This window comes from Abrus precatorius, unplaced genomic scaffold (genome assembly GCF_003935025.1).
Source record: "Abrus precatorius isolate BTA unplaced genomic scaffold, Abrus_2018 Scaffold3, whole genome shotgun sequence".
NCBI lineage: Eukaryota > Viridiplantae > Streptophyta > Magnoliopsida > Fabales > Fabaceae > Abrus > Abrus precatorius.
The window spans coordinates 32,937,636-32,962,898 of record NW_020874373.1 but is presented as its reverse complement, the minus strand read 5'-3'; the positions used below and the strand labels follow the sequence as shown (position 1 = coordinate 32,962,898).

Sequence of the window (25,263 nt, the reverse complement as noted above, 5' to 3'; positions counted from 1 at the left end):
TATTTTTCAAAATTTTATTGATTATTATATTACTTCAAATTTATTTTTAAATCAGAATAAATAATAATTCAAAAATTGAAATAATTTTTTCAAAAAATTAAAAATAGAAAAAAAAATGATTAAAAGAATAAAATTATAAAAAAAAGTAATAAATTATTGATAGACGAAAAATTCAATTAAAAATGAGAATATAAAATAAATAAAAATAATGTACTATATATATTTATACAATATTATGATAAAATCAAATAAATAAATATTTTTATATAAAAATAAAATAAACAATAACATTTTTTTATTATATGCAATTCGATTCAGCTTGATTCAATTTTAGGAATATGGAAACTAAACTGAGCAGTAATATCAAACAATATTTTTAGTTTATAGTTTGATCATTTTACAGTTTATTCAATTTTCAACTTTTTTGGATTGATTAGCAGTTTAAAAATGGTTTAATTGATATTTGAACACCCCTAATGGCAGCAAATATACAATTTCTAGTGAACGAACCTAGACTTACAATAAAATTACTGGAAAACCCACTATAAAATCCAACATTGTTACATTGAAACTTGACAACAGAACAAACTGGATTTGAAAATTTAAAAAATAAATACACAAACAAATTAAAATTAGAAAACTAAAAATACTAATTTTGCATTAAATTATAGCACATACTAAATTTAATTAAAAGTAGATAAACTATTTGAGATAGTCTCAAATTAGAAGCGACTGATCCACAAAATTGAAGATTGTCAGCAAATGTCGCACTTTTGAAAAACCAAATGACAATGCTAGTATAATCAGACCAGCGAACGGTTTATTACGGAACCATCAGTTTTTTATGCTATAATATAATCTTAATTTGTGGTATATATATTCACCATAAAGTATAGCAATGCAATTGGGGCAGCATATGTGAGACATAATACATAGAAAAACAGTATAGCATTTAGCAACGAAAAAACAAAAAGCCGCACCACCATCTCCTGTTCTTGCCAACTCAATATGGAACTAACAATGGTTCAATAATTACCATCAGTTTCCAAAATACAACTCTGAAGAAATAACAAGTTTTTCCCCCCTTTTCCTTTTTCTTATCTCGATTTGTGGTGTGACAGACAAGTTCAATATCGATGAGATATACTTGTCTCCAAAAGCTGATATTCTCAGCTGACGCATGCCAAGAATAAAAGTCAGGCAAGCTACTAAACACCCATCAAATGAGCGCTTTTATCTACTACAATCTTCAAGATATTGGATGCCGCCTCCTGCACATTTTCCAAGCCACAAGTCTTATAATAGAGTACGAGAAAAAATTTATTATCTGAGTAAAATAAACAGCTCAATCATATTCTACCTTGAAATATTATAGAACAAATTCATATCTAGCTTCCTTAACAGAGACATGCAGGCCAAAAGAGCTGGGGAGAAAAGGAAGTCTAATATGTAGAATTCAATCGCTAAATATTTATACAAAAATGAGCAATATTCAAGTAGCACCAGTCTCATTCATACATAGAAATGATAGAGCAGTCATGAACCAAAAATAATTTTGGTATTGCATTCTGGTGATTTCATGAGCAGTTTGATCATAGAAAATATTTATATTCAAAGCTGTCTTTACCTCTTTGGTCGGCTTCGATCTTCTTCATAATCCATCACTCCACCAGATTCAGAGCAGATCTCCTCATGGCCTCTGAAGTCGATGTCGGCCTGCTTACAGTGTGTAACTTCTGCCACGAAGTAAGTAAGACACGTCGACCAATATATCCCAACAATAAAGAATAACACGGCCAATTATCTGTGTATAAATAAGGCTTATATCATCTGATAAAACTCCAAATCCTTACATAGGATTTGGTGTTTAAGGCTGCATGCAGCAGCTATATATGTGAATATGGCTAAGAAGTAAACTGAAAACGTTTTTATGATTACTAAAAACCAAGCCGACCTACTTTTCCAACACGAACCTCAAAATTTAAATTCGTTAATTTAGAGAGATAAGAGAGCTATTTCATTTGGATATGGCTTTTATGCAAACATTTATCATCTTAAGTACAAATTTTTCTACTATAACCTTTTTCCCTCCATAATAGTACAAGTTTTTTTCCTCATAAATGTCTTCCAGTAGCCAAGTTTCTCTCTCCATCCCATATAACTAACTGGCAACTGCATATAGTGGTTAGAGAAGCTCAAGCAATTGACCAACCCAATCAAACTAAAATCAGCAGATTTGTATAGTTTTTCTGAAAACTTGGGATCTTCAATTCTGGTTCCAAATATACTATTTATAGAGTCCTGTCCAAAGTGAAATTTTCAAATTGATTTATTCAATCCAATATACAAAATGTTTTACTTGCTTCAGCTTTTCCCTCCTTAGATGAACAAAATCCTGTAAATTTATTTTGCAAAATTTAAGAGAGAACAATTGGTTCCACTCAAAGACGAGAGAAACCAATCGCACCCACGGATGACCAAATATGTAGTGAAAATCATCATCAATGAAAAAGCAGCATGATTGCACATAAGTAGCTTTTAGGCCATCACCAGACTAAAAATAAGACACAAAATGATAATGATAAAAGGATGAGTGTAACACTTTCAATGGCTTGATAATCTGTTTGATATTTGAGTTGGATTGAAGACAGTTTCCCTAAATAGTAATTATGATATATTTGGGCCCTTCTGTTATTGCCACAATAGAGATTAAAAATATTGCTAGGCATCACTTTCTAAGAGCTATAAGGAATGATAAATATGGAATTGGCTTCCACTCTTAAAAAGAACAGGATTTGTAAGTTAAGATATTCAAAGTCCTCATACTTCATTCATTTTAAGTTATCATTTCCATAATATTGAAGTTGATAAATAGTGCTGGGATGAGAATTCCAGCTTACCCTATACATCCACCAGACAATTGAACATCAATCCCAGAACACACAAATACAAAACAGGAAAATGAAAACTCCAACAGACTCAGTACAAACCATTTACACAAAACCATCCTGCTTCAGGCAAGGCAGCACAGAAGCAAAGGATAGATACATCAATTCAGGCAGAGAGCCAAAGTTGTATAAAAAATCAAAATTACATGCAAGCTATTTTTTATTGGACATTTCCTCATCTGTATTGAAGGGAAAAAATGTGAAAAGGTAAAAAATAAATTCAACCGACCTTGAAAAGAGACTTCTTTACTTCTTCTACCTTGTCTTCCACATCCTTCCTGTGCTTCTTGTCAATTTCACTCATAGCATCAGCCCATTTTATCTTCTCTTGAATTGAAACAAGCAGATTTTCTGATGTAGACAACCTATGTTTCCCAGCAATGAATAAAAATGTTAACAGTGTCTTGAAGAGAAATTCCGTACATAACATCTCAAAAATTACCAGAACATAGACAAACATCATTTCAAGAAGTTCTGAGCTACAAAGAAGGAAACAAAATTGGAATACAAAACCTAAAAATCAATTCTTCCTACAAAGTAAAAATTTTGAGATAAGTTGATAATTGGAAGCTCAAACCAACTTCAATCAAGCTTGAATCCTAAACAGACCAAAAAACAAGCTATTTTCAGATAGTACAAAAATTCAAAGATCTTAAAATAATGAGGCAAAGAAATTACAAGGCTACACTGCTATTAATTACAGCCATGCAGTATCACTAGCCTTGTTTATCATCAGACAATGAAATTTAAATACATTTTTTTTCCAGATACAGGTAATTGATTTACTAATAATCAGACATTTCATATGTTTTCAAGCCCTGCGAAAGAAGAAACATTACCAGTTAGAAAGTGTCTGTATCATACCCCCCAGTTGACCAGGCCTCAAGTCCCTACCCGCTGCAAACTGGACCTGAAATGGCCATCAAAGATTAACTAAATTCCAAATAGATGTCGCATTAATTACAAAAGCAGAGAAGGAGCAAAGTGCAATTCTTAAAAAAATGATAGATGATTAGCTACAACCTCAAAGCATCGTCGCAGCTGATCCAGCTTTCCTCTGACTATCCCCTGATGAAAGCAAGAAGAAATTGAAAACCAATTTTATTAATTGAACTATCTAACATGGAAAATAGCATAAAGTAAGCAGGTTAAAAATAAAGAATGTGCCAAGAAGTAATGAATAATGATAAAGGTACTTATTGTAATTTTTTTATTTATAGTGCAATTTATCATTATAACAACTGAAAATTAGTGAATCAGAGAACTAAATGCAAATTTGAAAGAAAAAAAAAATTCACGCAACAACTAAAGGCACTGAGGGTATTAAACAGAGGGCACTGAGAGTATTAAACAGAGATCAATCACATATCAATTATAGAACTTTTCTCATATCCCTTTCAGAGCTTCTATTGTATAGATTGTAACATGACACCAATTGGGATTAGCACAAATTATTTGCTTTATATGCAAAAATCTTATAACGCATAATCCCCAAACATTTCCATTGTGAACATTTCCTTTAGCAGATTAAGTGTGATTTATATCCCCAGTGATTTTTACAGATGTTTTGTTGTATAAGAATTGAAGAGCACCAGAACTGATGGATAATATTTCCTCTCATGTTTCCATCAGAAAGATTTGATGTAAATATACCCACACTCCTCTCTTTCTCTATCTATCTTTCTCTCTTAATGAATTCTTTTATTGCAATAACAATAAAAAAAAGTCATAATAATGGTTGCACAACTGTGCCTTGCACTAATTTTGTCACATTTGAGAAGAAATATATTCAATGGAAGGGAATGATGCCTACCGCATACATGCATTCATTAATTAGAAAATCTTCAAGTTCCCGGACATTTGTCACATCCAACTCCTGCATCAGTTGGTCATAGGGTAGTACCTAAAAACATAATAAACAAAATTTTGTTAAATTGATTGCAAATATCAAAAGATAAAGACAAAACTCAAACAGCAAAACAAGACAGAAACTTGAGTATTTATCATGCGTTCCTAATGTACATAGATAAAGAAAACACAATTTAAAGTGAAGAGTTGGGTGAAACAATCGTATACAAAGGAAATAGATCTTGGCAAGAGTTGGTTTCATTTTGATAAAAAATTATTAGAAGACTAAAGGAAGGATAGAATATCCTGCAAAGAAGAGAAAACTAAACCCTCAAACAACCCAGAGCAAAACACTATAGAAAAACCATAAACACAACTTTATCTCATAATAGGTCTAGGTCAAAGAAGCACCATTAAAGATGCAAGTATACCAAAATGCATCAGATTAAGAAACAGCAGACTGCCACTGAATTTTACCCTCCTTATAAGAGGTAATTTTGAAATTTTGACTTTATATCTATACAAGAACTACAAGCAACTGTATGGATATAATCAATAAGGTGCTTGCTATGGTACCTGTAAGCTTGAAAAAGTATTTTATACCCTTTTTAAATTAACGGTTATGATTTTTCTAAAATCTTAAAAATTAAATGGTATTAGCGTCTTTTTAAACTAAACTACTAACTCTACTATTTATTAACATAAAATTAAGAATGACAATTGTTCCACGTGTAAGAGAGGGTATCAAACCTTCTCAATTAGAAGGGATAGAGTAGATTTTACCAATTAACAATCTAGCAAATGCAATATGAAAAAATGAATAACAAAGACAAAAAAAAGTATGCAATAGTTAACAAATAGAAATACTTAAATTATGTGTGATAGAACCAAAAGAAAATGTTATCAAGTCCCACAATACAACAACCACCAATACTTTTTTAAATATGTGAAGTTAGCTACATGAATCAAATGACACTATTAAGCTCGGTCAAAAACCAAATTTTCAAAAATATAGTTAATCATAAGGTCTCTTTTAATAATTTCGTCTAATGTTCTTTTGAGTCTCTGTCGACCCTTCTTTACCTGAATAAAAGTCATACAATTTACTCTTCTTTGCACATGGCCAAAATACCTTTAGACAATTTTCAATCATATTTTCACTATAGGTATTACTTCAATAATCTCTCGTATACTATCATTTTGTATTATGTCCTTCCTTGTGTATCCACTCATCCACCTTAACACTTATATTTTTATCACTCATTTTTTTTCATGTTGCTCCTTTAGTATTAACTACCATATAAGATAGATAGTTGTATTGTAGTGCAGTAAAACTTTCTTTTCAGCTTAATAAATACTTTACATTCACAAATAATTCATGATGTTGTTCTTCATTTTAACCATCCAACTTGTATTTTGTGACTAATATCTTCTTTAATTTCTCCATCATTTTGTATAATCGATCTCAAGTACCTCAAACTAGGAACTTGTGGTAAAATATCATCACCAAGTTTAACTTCCAATGCATGAACCTCACCATGTTTTTTTGCTAAACTTACAATGCATGTACTCTGTCTTACTCCAACTCAAGCAAAAACCCTTAAATTCTAAAGTCTCATTTCATAACTCATGTTTAATATTATCCTCTTCTAACAATGCATGTACTCTGCAAATAACATGCATTAAGGAATAATTTTTTGTATGTCACTTGTAAGCACATCTAAAACAAGATTACACAATTAAGGGCTCAAAACGAAGCCTTGATGTAAACCAATCGAGCCCACAATGATCACCAAAAAATTGGGAATGCTTTAACTATGATGGCACCACAAGCAAATCTACCCCAAATAAGGAGACTTTACCTAGATGAGCAACTCTCACGGGAAATAGTCCCCCTTATTCAAAACAGAAAAATTATTGAAGAGAAACAATGAAATGTACACAAAATGAGATAACAAGACAATCTCTGAAACTCAAAAGTAAAGAAAATAAAGATACTGCAATGCTACCTACTCTCTCCACATATTAGAGAAGACCTTTTGAGACAAACAAGAGCTCAAACAAAATAGCAAAGCCAAAATCATAACCCCATCCCAAACAGCATGGATAATCCCTTTTTAAAACAAGTTATTAATATTTAACATGAAAGCGTAATCAAAACAGCAATTAGCATCAGGGCATAACCATCTCAACTCAAAACCTGGCGCTACATTTTGGGGTCGGGGTGGAGGATCACTAGACAGACCCACAGAAAGAATTCGTTTTTCAGCCAAACTAAAACTAAAATCATTACATAACTATGATATATATATCTACCATTGGTAACAAAACTTATAGCAACAATAGACAAGCACATCATCTGGGCTGGAGTAGGTGACATGCTCGTGAATCTCAGTTTTAATTAATAGTTCAGTAATCACCCCCATAACTAAGTCAAGCAAAACAAACACAACATAGCCAATAATAGATTATTTTAATAGGTAATACCTTGTATGTCTCAGCCAGCGTAAGAACTGTAAGTTGCTTAAGCTTGAGGATTTGATCAGGAATCAATTGTGGAAGACGACCAGCATTACCTGTAAGCAACTTAAACTTTTTAATATGCACTATTGTGTTGGTTTAATAATATTAATATTTTCCAGCAAATAAAATTCACCAAAAATAACACAAACATTATACATTATAAAGGGAAAAAGACAGAAATTATAAAACCATCAAATAAAAAACTAAAAATGCTAATGCCACTATAGACTGACAAATAAAAACAACTAAATTGCCAAAACAATAAAAAAAATGAAAAGAAAAGGCTAGCCTACTGTTTCCCCGAACTTTTCAACCATCCTCCTTCATATAACCATCCTTACAGAAGTTACAACCAACAACCTTCCATCGCATAACGCTAACATTCAGTGATTTCATTAAGAATAAATTAAATCCACCATGCACATGTCATTGTGCAGTAACGGATGGTTGTTACAACATTGATCCAAATATGTCAACAACACAATATTGGAGTGGAAAAACAATCAATGAAGGCAGGAAAACACAGACCTGACATAAATGCACACAAAAAAAAGGGTAAATCCACAGGCTTACTCTTGTAATCGCTCCATGTTCCATGTGCAAACAACCGAAGCATATCAAGGTATACGGAATTCTCAGTCGCTTCAAGCTGCAAGAAATCACAAGTCAAAAAATTAAAGCAGACATGCCGGAACTAGTTCACAATATGAATAGGCAAAAACAGAGCTCTCAAGTCACTTACAAGTTTTCACATTACCTCAAAAACAAAAATTGACAACAGAATCGCCTAAACAAATACTGCATTTACAATAATAATAACAATAACAATTAAAAATGAATTAAAATGGCCACACAAAACATGATAATTTTACAGCACTCTATTCAATAGACTCGTTCATAAGCACGGCGAACACAAACACCGTAAAACAACTTTGCTTTTCCGTTTCCCTTAGCAAATCAACAACCATTCTTAGATGAAAACAAAAAAAAAACCTACACAATAATAATAACAACAACAAATCGGAAAAAGGCAAAAAGTAAAAACAAAAAAGTGCAAAGAGAGAGTGAGAGAGGAGAGAGGAACCTGATGAAGATTGGGGAGGGCGAGAATCTCAGAGAAAGCAAAGAGGGAAGGATGAGAAGTGGCTTCAACAAGGACGGAAGCGAGTGCAGAGGCGTTGGGGGCAGAAGAGGCCTGCTTCACGAAGTGCTCGATCAACTCGGATTGTTTCTGTTCGATATCCATCTTCGCAAACAACTAGGGTTTCTTTGGGAATGAGGAAATCGATTTGATTCCAAGAAAAATCAAAAGGTTTTAGGTTTAGGGTTTTTTTTTTCAGATTTGAATTTCAGGAATTTGGAGAGTTATGTTATCGTGTGGATGTTGGGCAGTGAGAGCGAACTGAAGAAGGCTTTCACGAGAGTGCTCCATCTGCCTCTACAAGTGCTTTTAGTTATACAATCGCGCTAATTTATTTAATATTATAATTAAAATAAACATAAAACTTTACTTTGTATTATTTAAAAATATAAATTATTTAATATGCCAAAATTAATATTTTGCTCCTCTCACCTTTCATTATGTTAAGTTTACAAAATATTTTTATATTATTATTATGTTTATAAGAAATAATACTATTTTTAATCTTTATTGCATCAATAAAAATTTACACTGACTTTTAATACTATTTTTTATCATGTAAATTATTAAAGTAAAGTCTTGATTAAAATTAAGACTAAAAATATACCTAATATTACGCTTAATATTGTTTGTATAAAAGAAAAAATTCAAAATTATCAATAAAAATAATGCAAGTTGATAGTTCATTAGTTTTATTTTATTTTTTACATGAGCACTGGTTGCCACTTGCCAATTATGCACAAACCACTACTTCCCAAAGCCCTCATCTTTAGTTACCTATCACCACATTTTTTATTTTTATAGTTGGATAATGCACCTTTTCTTTTTTGTGATATCATTCAAGTTACATTATTTAATTACAAATATTGATTTTATATTATTAAGTATTACATATAAATTAAAATTATATTTTTTGTTATCACCAATTTAAGTTCAGTTAAATTGATCAATTATAAATCAACATTTTTTTAGATTAATGACTAATTTAGTATTAAAAGCATTGGATCTGGGAATACCAAATAATATTCTGCCATGTAAGTTAATATAGGATGCATATAAAAAAAAACACTATATATTATATTATTATATTTAAAAACCAATTGCTACCATTCAAATGCTAAAAAAAAAAAAAGTTCCGTTTTTTGCTAACATAACATCAAGTTACGTGTTGCATAATCATTGGTATCCTACTTACTTAAAAGAATGAACATATATATATATATACATGATTAAAATTTTAAATATGATAAATAAAAAATAAATTCAAAAATTACTAATTTTTAATAAATTTATGTGAATATGGACTCATTGTTAGTAATTTTTTATTAAAAATGAAGAAAAGTTGCAATTTCAATTCTTATATTGATGTAAATATAGATTAATTGACACCTGAAAACTTGCTACCAATGACCTTTGACTATGTATAATTTATGCAATAAGTTAGACTCTATTCTTGAGCAAGTAGAGGGCTTTGAATCTTCACTATATCATGGCACATTCTTTAAGAATATTTGATTTTTTGGAAAAAAAAATATAATTAATAATTTTTGGGTGAAAAATCTCTAGCATTACTGTTAAAGCTAGAAGAGGCTCTCTTCATGAAAAAAGTCATCATTAGGAACCTTTTTATTCTATAAAATGAACTTCAAATACAACATGAAGTCATGATTAATCTCTTTTTTATAACAAGAAATGAGACAATTATGTTCTTGTGTTACTTATTCATGAAGTCACTTCAAAAATAAATAAATAACATATTACGCAATGTTGGGTTTAAACGTGTTTCTAAATTTTGTCAAATGTAAATAACACATACATTTCATTTACGTTATGGATAATGCACAAGTATATTAGAAATGTTTGTATGTTGTTTGGATTTTGGATCGATGGTTTACCAGTGATTGACTTTAGTAATCCCTATTTTGCAATGATTCAAAATACATGTGATGAGTTATTAGGCGTTCGACTGATACTAAATGATATTAAAGGATTAGTGCATACAAAATTCTTGTAGTTACTTGTATATGTGAATGAAATTGAAAATTATAGTTAGGATTCAACGTTTCTTTTGTTTCTTTATAAAGGCTTAGATTATGGCTCACAACATAATGCTAAAGAAATTTATGGATGCATAATATTATTGTAAGTATAAGTATGACACCAACTATCGTGGTTGACTTCAATCCCTAATGAACTAATTATTTTTCCACTTATTCTAAGATAGAAACAAATGTGATATCTAGTGAACACTCTATTTAAAAATGTTTGAAGTATTAGATTGGCTCTCAATCAAATAGGTGTTCACAAGGAAAATTATTAATATATTATAATTATGTATTAGTAGTATTTTATTTCTTTTTATAACATAAATATTTGGTTATTTCATGCAATATCTATGGTGACCATATAAGGATAATGATATTGAGGCTTTAATTCCAGATGATGTAAGAAGAAAATATTTTGTGTGGTCAACTCTAAGTCCTTTGATTTGTTTTAAAGTTATATAATGGCATGCAGTTGATTTGTGTCATGCAACAATTTGGATTAAGAGAACCAAAGAACTGTAGGCTCATTTATGATGATTGGGTGATAATATGAAAGCATCAGTATCAACTTATCTTAGAAGAATTGTCAGTTGACAATTATTATCCTTTGAATGAATATTAGACATGATACACATTATATGTAGCAAATTAGCTATGGTTATCCCCACTAATAGAGCAACCATCACCCCAACAATAACAGTTCCATGAGAAGCCACGACTTTCTCATTGATACATCACCCATGCAATAACAAAGTATGCCACTATATTCAGTTCAACCAAATTAGGAATATTATTGGTCACCACAAATGAACTAACGACATGCATTTCAATGGGATGAAGAACTCTTACCTCAAGAACAAGGACTAATGTCTGTAGATAGAAGGAATATTCGTCATGGATCAAGAAGTAAGAAATCACGAGGTAGGAGGTATGTTGATTGTAATGGTGCTAGTGGGATATCTAGTCAATTTCTATGCACATGTGACTTTTTGCTTAATGAAGATTAAACTTCTTAACTCAATCGTCAATGTAACTTTGACTTAAATGAGGACGCAACTATAGAAAAAACACTAATACATGAGGATGATGGGTATCGACCATAACCTGTAACACCAAAGTATGAGGCTATATCTTGAGGAATATTCTCTTGATCAATGGTCTATGCCAATGATGTCGTGAGATCTAATGCAACAGGATAACACATTTGTCCAAACATCTGGTCATATGGTGGAGCAGGGTATTGATGGAGCCATACAACATGAGGGTGTTGTTGATGATGTAGATAGAGGAGGAAGACGTAGGGAATTTTTTTTCACATATGTTACCTTTGTTTCAGATCAACTATATATTTTTGCTATATAAATCCTGAACATTAAAAGTTTCACTTTGTTTGTTAAATTGAGTAACATGCAAGTTTTTTGCCCTGGCCTCGTTTGATTGAAGTCGGGTTGTCATTGATTTAGAGAAAATATGTTGAACCTTTTTTGTGCTTATGTCTCACTCCTTTTTTGAACAAACAACTAAATCAATCAAAAGTAAGTTGCTTTTAACAGTGGGTGATTAAAAGATTTCAAGCACTTTGTAACATTGAATTAATACTCTCAACAGGATTTGTGGTCATGTGACCCCACCTATGGCCTTCGTCAAATACTATAACTCATTTCCTCTTGAAATTTCATTAAGTCAGTTTGAATAAACCTCTCCATGTGTTCCCGTAATAACTTATAATAAATATTAAATTCATATTTGGTTCATGAATAACCTGCAAAATTCATACCAATTTATATTAGTACTTTTAAAAGCATATGCATATTATTTTAATCATTATTTTTAAAATAAAGGTCGTGAAGCATACCCATGCAGATGACAAATTTATGTAAGGAACCTTAAATCTTCTTAAAATACTGGTTGCAATATGTCTAATACAATATATGTGAAAGGTTTCCATTGTCCATTGCTTCTTCTTATTGGTGCATTAATTGACTCGTGCAGATAAGAAATTATCAAAAAAAAAAAACTATGCATCTACAGTCTTACCCTCAACAATAATAGAAACAATGACAATATATTTTTATTACCATCTTGTGCAATGACCACCAATAGAACTCTCTTGTATTTATCATATAAATGTGTTCTATCAATTTGCATAAGGGGTTTGCACTGTCTAAATGCTCTTATACAAGAACTAAAAGTCCAAAACACGCGACAAAATATTTTAACATAAAGAGCTAACTTATCATCACATTAGGCCTCTACAACATCCAACAGAACAACGGAACCTTGAACAATCACACATTGCTATATACCATCGTGGCAAAGTTTTAAATAAGGCTTCCTATTGACTATAAACTAACTTTTTCAATTGCCTTTTATTTTCTGATATGTTATTGTGTAGTCATACTGATACTAAATATCACCAATTACAAGTTTTATCTTAAAGGAAAAGTTAGGCTCAACCATTTGCTTTATATATTTTACAATTATGTTAGAATCCAATTTCTTATAATTTTGAGAAATCTTTCCCCTTTAATTTTATAATAATTTAATATATTTATATTTAATATTTTTGAATAATAATATTATATATAATAGACTTAAAAAAAGCTTGAACTTTTTTTTTTGTTTATTAATGAGACCGGGCAGGCCTATTCTCTTTATGTTACCCATTTTGGTTGCCCATTTTTATTACCCATTTATATTGCCCTTTCTCATTACCCATTTTGATTGCCCATTTCTTTGTGGGCAATGTGAATGGGGAGATGCGGCAGATTGAGGTGGAGAATATGAAGCAATGCCAACAACAAAGGACTTGCACCGAAAGCAAGCGGAGGAGCAACGGGAGGAGGAGAAAGAGAAAGAAGAGGAAATTGAGATCCACGATAATCCCACGACGTAGGCTGAAGCAGAAGTTCTTCAAAAGAATAATCTTGCAATTTACAAAGAATAAAGAATTCAATATTTATAAACACATAAAAAATTACTAATAATGACTTATAAGAGTTTTTGATTATTTTATATCATTCAAAAGTTGTCAATGACGAATTTTTAAACTTTTTTATTATGTTTAAAGCATTAAAAGTTGCCAATAACAATTTTAGTTAGCAAATTTTTTTTTTTATAATAAACTTATCAATAATAATTTTTCATAGCTTAAATTTATTTATATTTTTAAATTTTGTTATTAATAAATTTTTCTTTTGATTGACAATTCTGACACATAAAAATGTCGTTGTTGACTTTTACAAAAAAAAAACATATTCATATAATATTCAAAAAATTCTATATTTCTTGTATTTCTAAATAAAAAAATCATATAAAAAATAAAACACACACACATATATATATATATATATATAAAATCATAAAAAATAGCACAAAAAAATTAATAATATAATACTTAAACTAAAATGTAACAAAATATTTTTATAATAACTAAAATATCACTTTTTAAATTATATAAATTAATTTATAAAAATAATTGTCAACTATGAAACATTTTTTAAAATATGTATGATTTTTATATTAACTATCACAAGAGTTAATTTTTTCTTATATATTTAAATAACAGTGTAAAAATTGTTACATTATTCATACATTTCAATTAAATTCAAATTATTATTACTTATTATAACCAATAATTTTATGATAAAATTTATAATTATAAACAAATAAAGGATGATTACTAATTAGAGTCAAGCAAAGTGTTGTATCAACTTTTAACACATTACATTTACAAACTTAAAAACAAATCAAGTGTATATATATTTTTTAAAAATGACTATCCTATAAGGAAAAAATGTTACATATACTAAATATTAAAATTTACATATACTGTTTATTTTTATAATGCAGTGAATGCTCAAAGATATCTTTAGATAGAGTTTTGCTTTGCCGTCTGAATATTCTTTTCTTAATAGCTCATGGAAATGTAAAAGCATAAGTTAATTTATATTTTATTTACTATTTTTAAATTAATATTTTAAGGGAAAAATTAGTGAATTAATAAATATTTTTATTATAATTCACGATAATTTATTCACGATAATTTCGTCAATTTCATAAAAGAAATTTTGAAAAAAAAAAAGCTTTTCTTTTTTTAATATTTTCTTACTTTTAATTTTCTATTCAATAATAAAAGTTATATTTTTATTATTAATTAATAATATTACTTTTTAATTGCGGGACTTGCGCGGATTTTCTATCTAGGTTGCAGCATCTTGTTCTTCTGTGATTCTTCATTCCAAAACCTAACAAGAGAGGGATCACCTTTGTTGGAGAAGAATGGCCGATTCACACAGCAACACTGTTGCGGTGCAAGCCACCAACGATGATGCCTCCGCTAGCAAATTGTGCGCACGCGCTTCCCTTTCTGTTCTTTTTTTGCCTTAGAACAATGCTAAAATTGCTTTTATTATTTATTGGTCTATTTGGAGTCATACGATTTGTTCGATATGAAGCTTGTTTCTTTGTATAATGGGTTGTGAACATGATTGCCCAATTGGGTTGTTCTTAGCATGAACTGTTATGAAACTTACATTGTGTTTTGGTCTTTCAATTTAGTGTAAAAATTATCTGTTACTTTCCCCGAATTTGTTTTAATTTATTCTTTAGGATTGTGCTCATTTTGTATCGTTGTAGATAGTAACATTCTTGGGTTGTTATTGTTATGTTCAATCCCTTCCCCTTTTGGTAGATTAGGAACGGGGCGTTCTAGAAGCTGCTGTTGTTTAAACATATTGTTTGCACGTGACAGAGGCAACATCTAGATAGTGGTTATGCCTTTTTTTCGTAAGAGATGGTCCTGAGTTTGAATCCCAAGGATGGCAATATGGATAAGCATAAGCACATGCCATTGTAGAATATAGAAGATTAACTTAGATGGTTCCTTTCAAGGATGCAAATATGGATAAGCATAAATACATGACACTGTAGAAGGTTACTAAGGCGGTTCCTTTCAAGGATGTCATTATGGATAAGCATAAGTACTACCTGAGTCTGGTCTTTATAGTGTGATACACTTCAGGGATATAAAATGCTTTTGGTTTCTGATGAAATATGGTCAAGTATTACATGTAAAATAGTAAAGAGATTTTTATTTATTCTTGGCATGCCATATTTAAAATATTCTTTTGAGAAAACGTTATCTGGATAAATTTAAATGTTCAGATAAATAATACAGTTACTTGTAAAACATGCATTGTGTGTGTTGCAAAGCCACACGCTTGTGATTGGAAAATTGACATTGTGTTTCCATTTGTATATGGCTTCAGACTTCAGGTCATTGTTACATGTATTGGTCAAATCCCCAAACATGGATCGTTTGTGACCCAAAACATTGCTGTGGGTAGGTGTTCCAAACATTAACATAATAGTAAAGAAACAAGCAGAATAGCATGTGTTGAGGTCTCAATGAATGGAAAAATCTCCCATGGCTGCCAGATTGGAAAGTTGGCAGTAAGAAGAAACAATGTGCACTTGGTTGCAAAATTAATTGAAAGAAGAGACTATGTGCACTTGGTTGCAAAGGTGACAGAGTTGTTGGTTGAAAGCTTTTTTTAAGATAGCCTAATGGGGTAGTTTTCTAAAGATAAATTAGTAGGCTCCGGGGTTTAAACCTTTTTACACTGGAGAAAAAGCAGCTTAGAGCTTGAAACTTTCATATAAAAGTTAGTGAATTAGAATTATGATAGAAAAATAGTGAAAATGATTTTATGGGCCTTGTTTAGTTTTCTAAATTGGAAAAATGGGCCTACCCAATTTTTTTACCTCTTAATACTGTAGGCTGAAGTTCATGCATATTGATCTAATTCTAAATGAATATTGATCCCAAATAGGGATCCAATAAAGTCTACCTCTGTTTTGTGTACCAGGAAAAGTCTTGTACCATGTACCAAACCATATCACAATCCATGTAACATTGGTTCTGATAATGTTGATATTATTTTTACTCATTTTTTGTTATAATTTTTCATTTTGTATTAAACCTTGTCAGAGTTTAAATGAATTATTAATGTTATTTTATGAACTATTTTTAGGTGATATTATATGATGAATATTTTCTCTTCATAACTGGTTGTAGGTCATGTGTAAAAAAGGGATACATGAAAGATGATTACATTCATTTATTTGTGAGAAGGCCTGTGAGGAGATCTCCTATTATTAATCGAGGTAGGAGTTGACTTCTTCAAGGAATTGACTTGTTTAAGTACCTACCCTTCACTTTGTAGTTTGTTGATGCTTTTTTATTTTTTTTGTGGGTATGAAGGTTACTTTGCTCGTTGGGCTGCTATTCGAAAACTTCTCTACCAGTTTCTTGATGCTGAGAAGACAGATGAAGATGCCCCAATGAAGAAACAGATATTATCACTTGGAGCAGGATTTGACACAACATATTTTCAGTTGCAGGTGCCTGGATTTCCTTGTGAGTTGTCATAAGTACTGACACTGTACAAGTTGTACTTTGAAGTTAGTCTACTTTGGAGTTAATCTTCTTTTGTTAAATCTTGTTTTGCCTTTAAAACTATAGATTTGTTATTGATTTGGAGCCATGGGGGTTAAGTGAAGGTTTGGATTGAATTAATATTGATCAAGAGGTTTTGCATTTAAATCTTGGTGAAATTTTACTATTGTGTCTTAACAGACCATGAGGACAATTTTGATTTTGTTCTTGTTGGTTCTCCTGTGCTAACTGCCTGCTGCTTTTACAATCTTAATCTTTAAGAGATAAAATATTATACTCTGTTCTGCACAAGACAAAGATGTTAGGACATTGAATTATTTTGAAACTTAACTTCTCAGGCGACAAATGTCTGAGTGGAATGCAACTCCCTCACTAAATTGAGTTAGTTATATAAGTTTTCTTAGAAAAGAAATGGAGTCAATTGACTATGGAGTCAATTGTAAATGCTGCACATATTATAGAATGAATTCATACTTCATCTAAACTGAATCATTTGTGCAACTAGCATAAAGCTTTTGTGCAGAATTTTTCCTATTATTTGTTACCACGTTGTTGTTATATATAGGATTTTTGGCAACAAAAAATGTTTCCCTCTTTTAACCCTGCACTTCAAAGATGCAAACATATATTTAATATGCAGAATGCAGTTTGATTGGACCCTTAGGCCCTTTTTTGTTGGCATCTATCCTCTTGTTGAAATGGGATCATGAATGTGGACAGAAAGTGTGAAACTCTGTACTTTGTTGCCATCAGTTCAAGATTTCCTTGTAACCTTTTTGCTTAGCTTCACTCATCTATGATGTGTGCCAATTTACAGTTGTAAGTTGTAACTTCAATGTTTAAATTCTTTTCTTCGCAGGATGAGGGGAAAGCACCACATTTATATGTGGAAGTGGATTTTAAGGAGGTAGAAATTCGAATACCTACTTATGGCTTCTGAGTTGGATTGATCATATAGATATTTCTAAATATATATATTTGCGGATGAAGAAGAAAAAAGCTGTTTATAGTTTTTGAATTTTGTTGTTTTTTAATTGCCATTATTGGTAAAGAAGGTTAAACTACTGTTGTATTTGAAATATAGGTAACCAGTAAAAAGGCAGCACTTATTGAGACTTGCATTCCATTGAGGAATAAAGTTGGTGAAACAGTGGTCATATCGCAAGGTAAGCAATGCTGAATGTGATGCTTTAAACGGTTGAGAGATTCTTCCATGTTTTTAATTAAGAGTAAAACTATTAACCTGTGATCATTTCACTGTGATTGTTCATTGTTGGACATCAATTCTGAAAATTAGCATGCGTGATTGTCTCACTGTTTTTCAGAAAAAGGAGAAGTGCTTAGTGCTCACTATAAACTAGTCCCAGCAGATTTGCGTGATGTGAAACAATTAAGTGATATTTTAACTCTTGCTGAAATGGATCCAAGGTATATATCGGGAATCAGCTCTCTATCTCTTGTTCTGTTGTGTACAATTGTGAGATTCTGTTACCATTCAGATATAATTGATAATTTGAAGTCATCAGCTCATCTAGGAAAATATATGAAACCAAAAAGTTCTAAATTGAAAGGGGTTTTAAAGACAAGATAACTTATCTGCTGCTTCTTTGGTTCTTTTTTCTCTTCTCTAATGAATTTTATGTCTTATAATTTTCAATAAAAGACAATGATTCTGAATTTTTAATAATCGGACAGCAATATTTTGTTTCTTTACATAGCTAACAATTAAACAACTTTGGAACAATTTGAAATGCCTTAACTGTTGGCTATAATTGATGATATGTTAGAGGTTGTCAGACTCTCCTGGGAAAAGTGATAAATATATAAAATTAAAAAGCTCATTGAATATGGAAATGGAACTGGAAGTTTAAAAATTGAAAATGACTTTAAAGACAATACTACTGAATTTTATAATTGGAAAGCATTGCCGCGTTCCTTTTCACTACTTACAATTATATATTTAACAAATTGGAAAATGACTTGAAGAAACCAAGTTTGAGCATAAGAATTCTTTATTTCGATTTTCTTTTTATGGTTTTATGTGTGCACTTGTTTTATGTAGTTATTGACTTCTATGACTTTATATCTGCTGGAGATTCATATGCTGGAGGATCTAATTCTAATTTCTTTTGTTGGTTAATATTGATCTATTTTATATTTTTTGCATGTTGATATATGTATAAATGTGTGTGTATTTTGTTTTAATTTAAATTAAACTCCGTGTCTTTCATGATCGAGGTAGGATAGATTGATTCATTCTGATACTGTTATCAGTCTGCCAACTTTTATAATTGCAGAATGTGTTCTGATCTACTTGGATCCTGATTCAACTCGTTCAATTGTTGGTTGGGCTTCCCAAACATTTTCAACAGCAATATTTTTTCTTTATGAGCAGGTTAGACCCTTCATAGTCTCTAATTCTACTTTTTTTGATAAATTAGAATATTCTTTGCATTATATTGTACTTTGTGAACAGATCCACCCAGATGATGCTTTTGGACAACAAATGATACGGAATTTGGAGGTATGGCTGTAAAAAAAAAGTGTTTACTGTGGTTTATAGATTACAATTGGTTCATTTCAGATTACCAATACCATTGGAAATGTCTGATCTCAAAATGGAAATTTATTTGTGCTTTGCATTTTACTTTGTTTTCTAATTGCTGTACCTTAATTTTGTTCATTGTACTATGTTTGTACCCTAAGGGTGTGCTTACTGGATGTTCTTTACCTGTTAATTTTAGTTTTTTGGTTTCTTCGTGAAGAATATCTTATTCTCTGCTCATTGGAACTTTACTTTTATTTGTCAAGCAAACACTTGTACTCAGATTATTCCTGTCCTGTGAACTTCACTTCCCTGGGACTCTTTCTTTTACACTCAGCTTTCTTTCTATTTGGGGTGGTGGCACTTATGTCAAGTTTTGCGATTTTTTATCAATCGACCATGCATAATGTGTATATTAGTCATTTTCATTCTATTCTAGGATCTTTAATTAAATTGGAACTTCCATTTCCAATTTTCCATTGAGATCTGAGTGATAGTGAACGACAACAATCTAAGTTATTAGCCTCCAAAGTAACAGCACAGCACACAAAAGTAGCGGCAAATCCAAATTTGTACAGTAAATGCTGATTCATGGAAGCTCACAAAGTAATTTATGCAAGGAGTCATGTACTATATTTTGTTAACTTTTATTCTAATAGGTATATAATGAGTATAAGGATGTTGCAAGAGGTGAAAGTTGATGAGAAAATTAGATAAGACCATTTTCAAGGGAATTGTTAGCATGTTGTGCTATGTTGAGTCATGTGAACTGAGCCTTGTGGACTTCTACTTTGATTGAAATTTTGGAATGAAGAATTTCTTAGTTTTTCGTTTACAACCACTCAACCTTGAGTTTGAGATTTAAGGTTGATAATGCATGATTTATGCATTTAGGTCTATTTTGGCCAATAAACTCTTTTTGTACCTTGTGGATTTCTTTTAAAATTTAATGTCTGACATAATTTTTCAACACAACTAGGAGAATAGCTTCAATAAAAATGTTTCTTTTTCTGTATGATTAGCACACTGAAAAATAAAAACTTGTGCCTGGGTCAATGTTTTGTTTATTTTATTGCTTTTGAGTTTGGTTCTTTGGCAATAATCACTTTTGCTCTGAGCTTTCTTATAATGGACTGTCAGTCATCCATTGTTTGTGGAAACAAGTTGCTTGCTGGTTTGAGTTGAAAAATGAACTGTATAGTGTTGTTTAAATTGAAGATGTCTATCTCAATTCTCATGTATGTAAAAGGTGTGTCTAAATGCATTCATGACTTGATACTTTCATAGATAATAATAGTCATTGATGTGTGTGAAACTATAATATATTTTGACTTTAATGTTTTGTATCAGAGTCGAGGTTGTGCTCTGTTGGGTATTTATGCTACACCAACTTTACTTGCGAAGGAAAAATTATTTCTGGACCAAGGATGGCAGGTATATCATGTAATTTTTGCTAGAAATGGAGTATTTTTCCTTTTTTATTGTTTATAGTGCATCTGGTATAAGATTCAATTTACATTTGTAGAAAACCTTCTAAATGATGATAAAAGGAGTCACTTAGGTATGAGTAATATGAGAATCAGCAGATTAACTAGAATGGTTCAGAATCTGCAACACTTCGATAGCTGTTCAACATAGGCTTTAAAATTCTTGCTTAGGGATTATTGATTATTAATATAAATTTTGTCATTATAGCTAATGGTTACCATTATTAAAAGACATATGTTGATAAATAATATTTCTAAGAATTTGGTTCTTGACCGAGTTCAGTGGTGTCATGTGATGCATATAGTTGACTTCACTTAGTGGGATAAAACTCGTTTGTTGTTTTTAGTTTATAGATACCATAATTACTATCATTATTGTAGTTGAGCACATTTATGGCAAAAAATTCTTATGAGTGACACCATAGGCACTAGGAGGACTTATACCTGCACCATGCACTTTCTAGTGTGTGGTGTGTGTATTGAACAAGAAAAGCTTTGAATGTCTATAATATAGTGATTTTATTTTATTTTTCCTTACAAAGGAGGTTTATGACATGATGCAGGGAAGGGGATAGTTGGCTGAAATGCAGGCAAAATGGCTTGGCAGAGATTTGAGCCTGGGATCAAATAGTTCCCTAAGGGTTTTGTGCCACTTGAGCTAAGGCTCTTGGGCTCCATTTCTATACTCAAATGATAAATTACATAAAATGATACAGTAACAAATTAAATTTAACAGTGTTTTTCAGGACATATTGTTTTATGAAATTTCACTTTTTCCATGTTTTCCCACCTTTGATGTCAATGCTCCATTTTATGAACGATCATGTAGTGTTAATGTGTATTTATTCTATCACTAAAATATTTATACCAACATATTAATATTCTTATGCTTTTTATTTTTTGTGGGTATCAGAGGTCTGTTGCCTGGGACATGCTGAGAGTTTATAATGATTTTGTTGATGCACAAGAAAGACGCAGGTATTTTATTTTATTTTTTACTGAATTAGATCTCAAAGTTTGTGTGTTAAATTTACAAATTCTCGAGTGTTTTCTTATCCTTTAATGCATTTAAATGGGATGAAAGTAGTTGTTTGCAACGCAAACAACATAAGCCAGAAGCCGGGGTATTTTCTTTGTTGCAATTCATAAAACAAATTTGTGGTATCCTTTTGTAGTCATCATTGTCCTTTTGTCGTTTTTCATCCAATAACACAATAATATACTGTTATTTTATTTGTCTTCTTACACACACAAGGTACTGTGTCCCATCAATATCTTATGATTGTCATATGATGGAACTAATGGATTTCTATTAGATACTAAAGTTTGTATGTTCATATGAAAGGCAGTTCTTTCTTCCCTGACTCTCCATCATTACTTTATGGTCGGTGGCCCTTTTCTTTTGTAAATTTGTCAAAAGATACTAATTGGTGATACTTTACTGTTTAGGATTGAACGGCTGGAATTGTTTGATGAATTTGAAGAGTGGTACATGATGCAGGTGAGTCCATTTTTTATTCCTGTTCTGTTAATTGCCATAAAAAGTGTCTGAATTCTGTTGGACACATTTTGCTGGGGCTTTGGATGGTGGGTCTGGGCCACAGTTAATCATCTCTCATTTTAAGTGGGGATAAGAATTGCACTCGTCCTTATTTCTTCCTACTAAGATTCATTGATCAGAAGTGAAAAGTAAATAAGAAATTTATCCTAACCATTACTCCAGTTGAATGCAAACAACAGGTGGCTTCATGACCCACTTTAGCAATGTGCTTTGTCATCAATAGTAAGAAGTTCCTCTTTTCCTTATTCCGCTACTACAGACTTAACTTCCTTTCCTTGCTATTGATTTTCAGGAGCACTACTGTGTGGCTTATGCAATCAATGATGCCATGGTATGATCCTGATCATGCTTGTTCTTCATATGTAGCAAATTAGCAAAAGTATTTTTATTTACGGAATGGGAAGGGAATAGGATAGCTCATCATTTAAATTAATCAACAAATAAATTGATCATGCATACTCTTTAATCTTTATAACAACTTGCCAAGATTGAAATTGAGAGGCCAAATTACTTTTACTGCACCATTTCTGGCAATCTTAGATTATGATGTTGAGTGATGACAAGATATATTAATTTGGAAAAAGATGGGGTGGGGGTGGGGGTCGGGGACGATAGGATTCTTTTTCTGAAGATGACTCCAAAGATGAAAATATAATATGATGGTGATGGGTGGGAGTATATTTATTACATTTCTCCCATTTCTTATTGTATTATGGGCTCTGGGGGACAATAGAGGATAAGCATTTACGCTTTGGTTTTCTTCCACAACGCAGGGTCTTTTTGGGGATTTTGGTTTTGTTAAGGACAAGAAGGTGCTTCATTCCTCATGAAACACGAGGATACACTGTCATAGCATATATATTTATATTATATTATATTTCCCTTGCCAATTGCCATCCGTGGTTGTAACTGTTAATACAGGAAGTACTCATGGTGACATGCCAGCTCACTCTAATGAGGATGTTGCCTAGTAAAAGGGTTCTCTCAGCAACTTGTTAGTTATTGTATCAGAACTCAGCCATGTAGAATATAGATGATTTTTTTTGGTATAGACTCCTTCAGGAATTGTTTGTTTGATACAAAACACAGATAATTCACCTTTTCTGCTAGCTGTTTGGCAAAGAAAACGTGGTGGCCCCCACACGGCACCAACAAATAAGTCATAATTTAGGCCTGTCTGGGGATGCCCAAGTGGAAGAAATGTGAAAATAGTATGCATTGTTTTTGCTTTTCAACACTGACAAGGTTTCCTTATGCTTTGGCATTCTTTTGCATGCCCTTTTTGTTTACTCTTTGTCTGATTGAACTGACAGTGTTATATTGGGATGATAGTATAGTGGTTTTGTATCATTGTGGCTGAGGGTGAGCAATGGCACTGTACTTTGTCTGAGGAAAGTTACCTCGTTAGATGGGTTGGTCAAAACGTGACTTAAAAGAGTTATGAAAATTTGGACAATTCAGAGGTTCAGTCTGCATAGACGAAGCAGATGGCTATACTATAGGGAAATATGGATTTTTTCCGCCTTGCAGTTGTTTAGGGACATGGATTTTGACAATTTCTTAACAATAAAAAGACAACATAGTAAGTTACATTGCAAGAGAGAAGATGAAAAAACCGTTATTAGCAACAATCGTGTTTTGTTTATTGTCTCAGATCGATTGCAGTGGACAGTGTGTTCAACTGTTCAACTGTACTGACTTACAGTTCAATTTGTTCACTCAATCTCCTTTTTTTGTGTTTCCATCGGGCAAGGGCACATGAGCACAAAAAATCTCTGTACCATAGGACCATTGTTGCACTACCGTTACACTTTTCTTCCTAGCTTTTTAGAAGAGCAATATTATTTATATAATAACTTTTTACAATATTTTTTTATTGCAATATTGTTTTTCTCTATCTTCATCATGCTACTTATCTTATTTCATATTTTTCCCTCTTATTCTTCAAATATCTCCTTTTTATACAAAATGTGCAAAGTTAAATTAAAACTAATGTCTCTTTAAAATGGTTAAATAAGACAGCAAAGTTGCGTTAGGATTGGATTCGACAATTTGAAAGTGAAATGATAAAGTAAAGTTGTATTTTTTTTTTTTTTTAAATTGGATTAAAATAATTCTTGAAACTTATTTCTGATCAATGACATGCTTCCAAACGAAACTAGAGTGCCATGCTAGGATAGAAGAAGACATCACCAACATCTTGTAGGATAAACTAGGCTCAAGTAAACTATTGATTTGAAAGGGAGGCGTTGCACACTAAATAAAATGAAATTGTTACCAAATAATAGGGTATGTATAGAACATTTTTCTTGTCTTGAGTATTTTTTTTGTTACATCATTTTGAATGTCAGTTTTAAAAAGATTGACACTTATTTTTTTTATTAATATAAAGACCGATACTTATTTTTTTTTATTATTAAAAGATTAGTGTCGATCTTTAAATGATCTTACACTTACTTACGTTCATAATTAAAAAAAATAAGGTACAGAATATATGTGGAGTGTAAGAAAGAGCTGCTGTTTAAACTCAACCCGTTTAATTACCCAGTCATCAAATTAGTTACACGTGTAATTGGGCATGTTTGTTTTGGAAAAACCGAATTATGTCAACTTGATGACCAATATACTATAAGACTCTCTCTTTTAGCTGCTTCGCTTAGTTGAAGAGTAATATAACTTATCCTATCTCTTTCTTATTAGACGCT

The 25,263-nt window shown here is 31.3% G+C and overlaps 2 protein-coding genes across 9 annotated transcripts; one reads left to right on the top strand and one right to left on the bottom strand.

Annotated features, from left to right (window-relative positions):
- Positions 1 to 806: 806 nt before the first annotated feature.
- On the bottom strand, positions 807 to 8,747 carry LOC113861289 (COP9 signalosome complex subunit 7). Of its 7 annotated transcripts, XM_027494008.1 has the most exons (10): positions 8,404 to 8,744; positions 7,893 to 7,968; positions 7,284 to 7,372; positions 4,762 to 4,851; positions 3,972 to 4,016; positions 3,788 to 3,858; positions 3,178 to 3,313; positions 1,628 to 1,716; positions 1,361 to 1,424; positions 848 to 1,271 (listed from the first exon to the last, which is right to left on the bottom strand). In XM_027494008.1, exons 1-9 carry the CDS (start codon positions 8,563 to 8,565, stop codon positions 1,370 to 1,372), a joined length of 813 nt encoding a protein of 270 aa, XP_027349809.1. In that variant the 5' UTR covers positions 8,566 to 8,744; the 3' UTR covers positions 848 to 1,271; positions 1,361 to 1,369. The 7 variants fall into 7 exon arrangements, with proteins under 7 accessions (XP_027349811.1, XP_027349809.1, XP_027349813.1 ...); XM_027494010.1 differs by lacking the exon at positions 1,361 to 1,424 and having other exon boundaries at positions 807 to 1,271; XM_027494012.1 differs by lacking the exon at positions 1,361 to 1,424 and having other exon boundaries at positions 860 to 1,271; positions 1,628 to 1,736; positions 8,404 to 8,747.
- Positions 8,748 to 14,697: 5,950 nt separating this feature from the next.
- LOC113862725 (leucine carboxyl methyltransferase 1 homolog) lies at positions 14,698 to 24,435 on the top strand. Of its 2 annotated transcripts, XM_027495874.1 has the most exons (14): positions 14,755 to 14,854; positions 15,776 to 16,031; positions 16,585 to 16,673; positions 16,771 to 16,910; positions 17,825 to 17,872; positions 18,050 to 18,131; positions 18,291 to 18,393; positions 19,240 to 19,360; positions 19,442 to 19,489; positions 20,861 to 20,944; positions 21,911 to 21,975; positions 22,447 to 22,498; positions 22,851 to 22,889; positions 23,332 to 23,430. In XM_027495874.1, exons 2-14 carry the CDS (start codon positions 16,012 to 16,014, stop codon positions 23,386 to 23,388), a joined length of 948 nt encoding a protein of 315 aa, XP_027351675.1. In that variant the 5' UTR covers positions 14,755 to 14,854; positions 15,776 to 16,011; the 3' UTR covers positions 23,389 to 23,430. The 2 variants fall into 2 exon arrangements, with proteins under 2 accessions (XP_027351674.1, XP_027351675.1); XM_027495873.1 differs by lacking the exon at positions 15,776 to 16,031 and having other exon boundaries at positions 14,698 to 14,854; positions 23,332 to 24,435.
- The last annotated feature ends 828 nt before the right edge of the window (positions 24,436 to 25,263 follow it).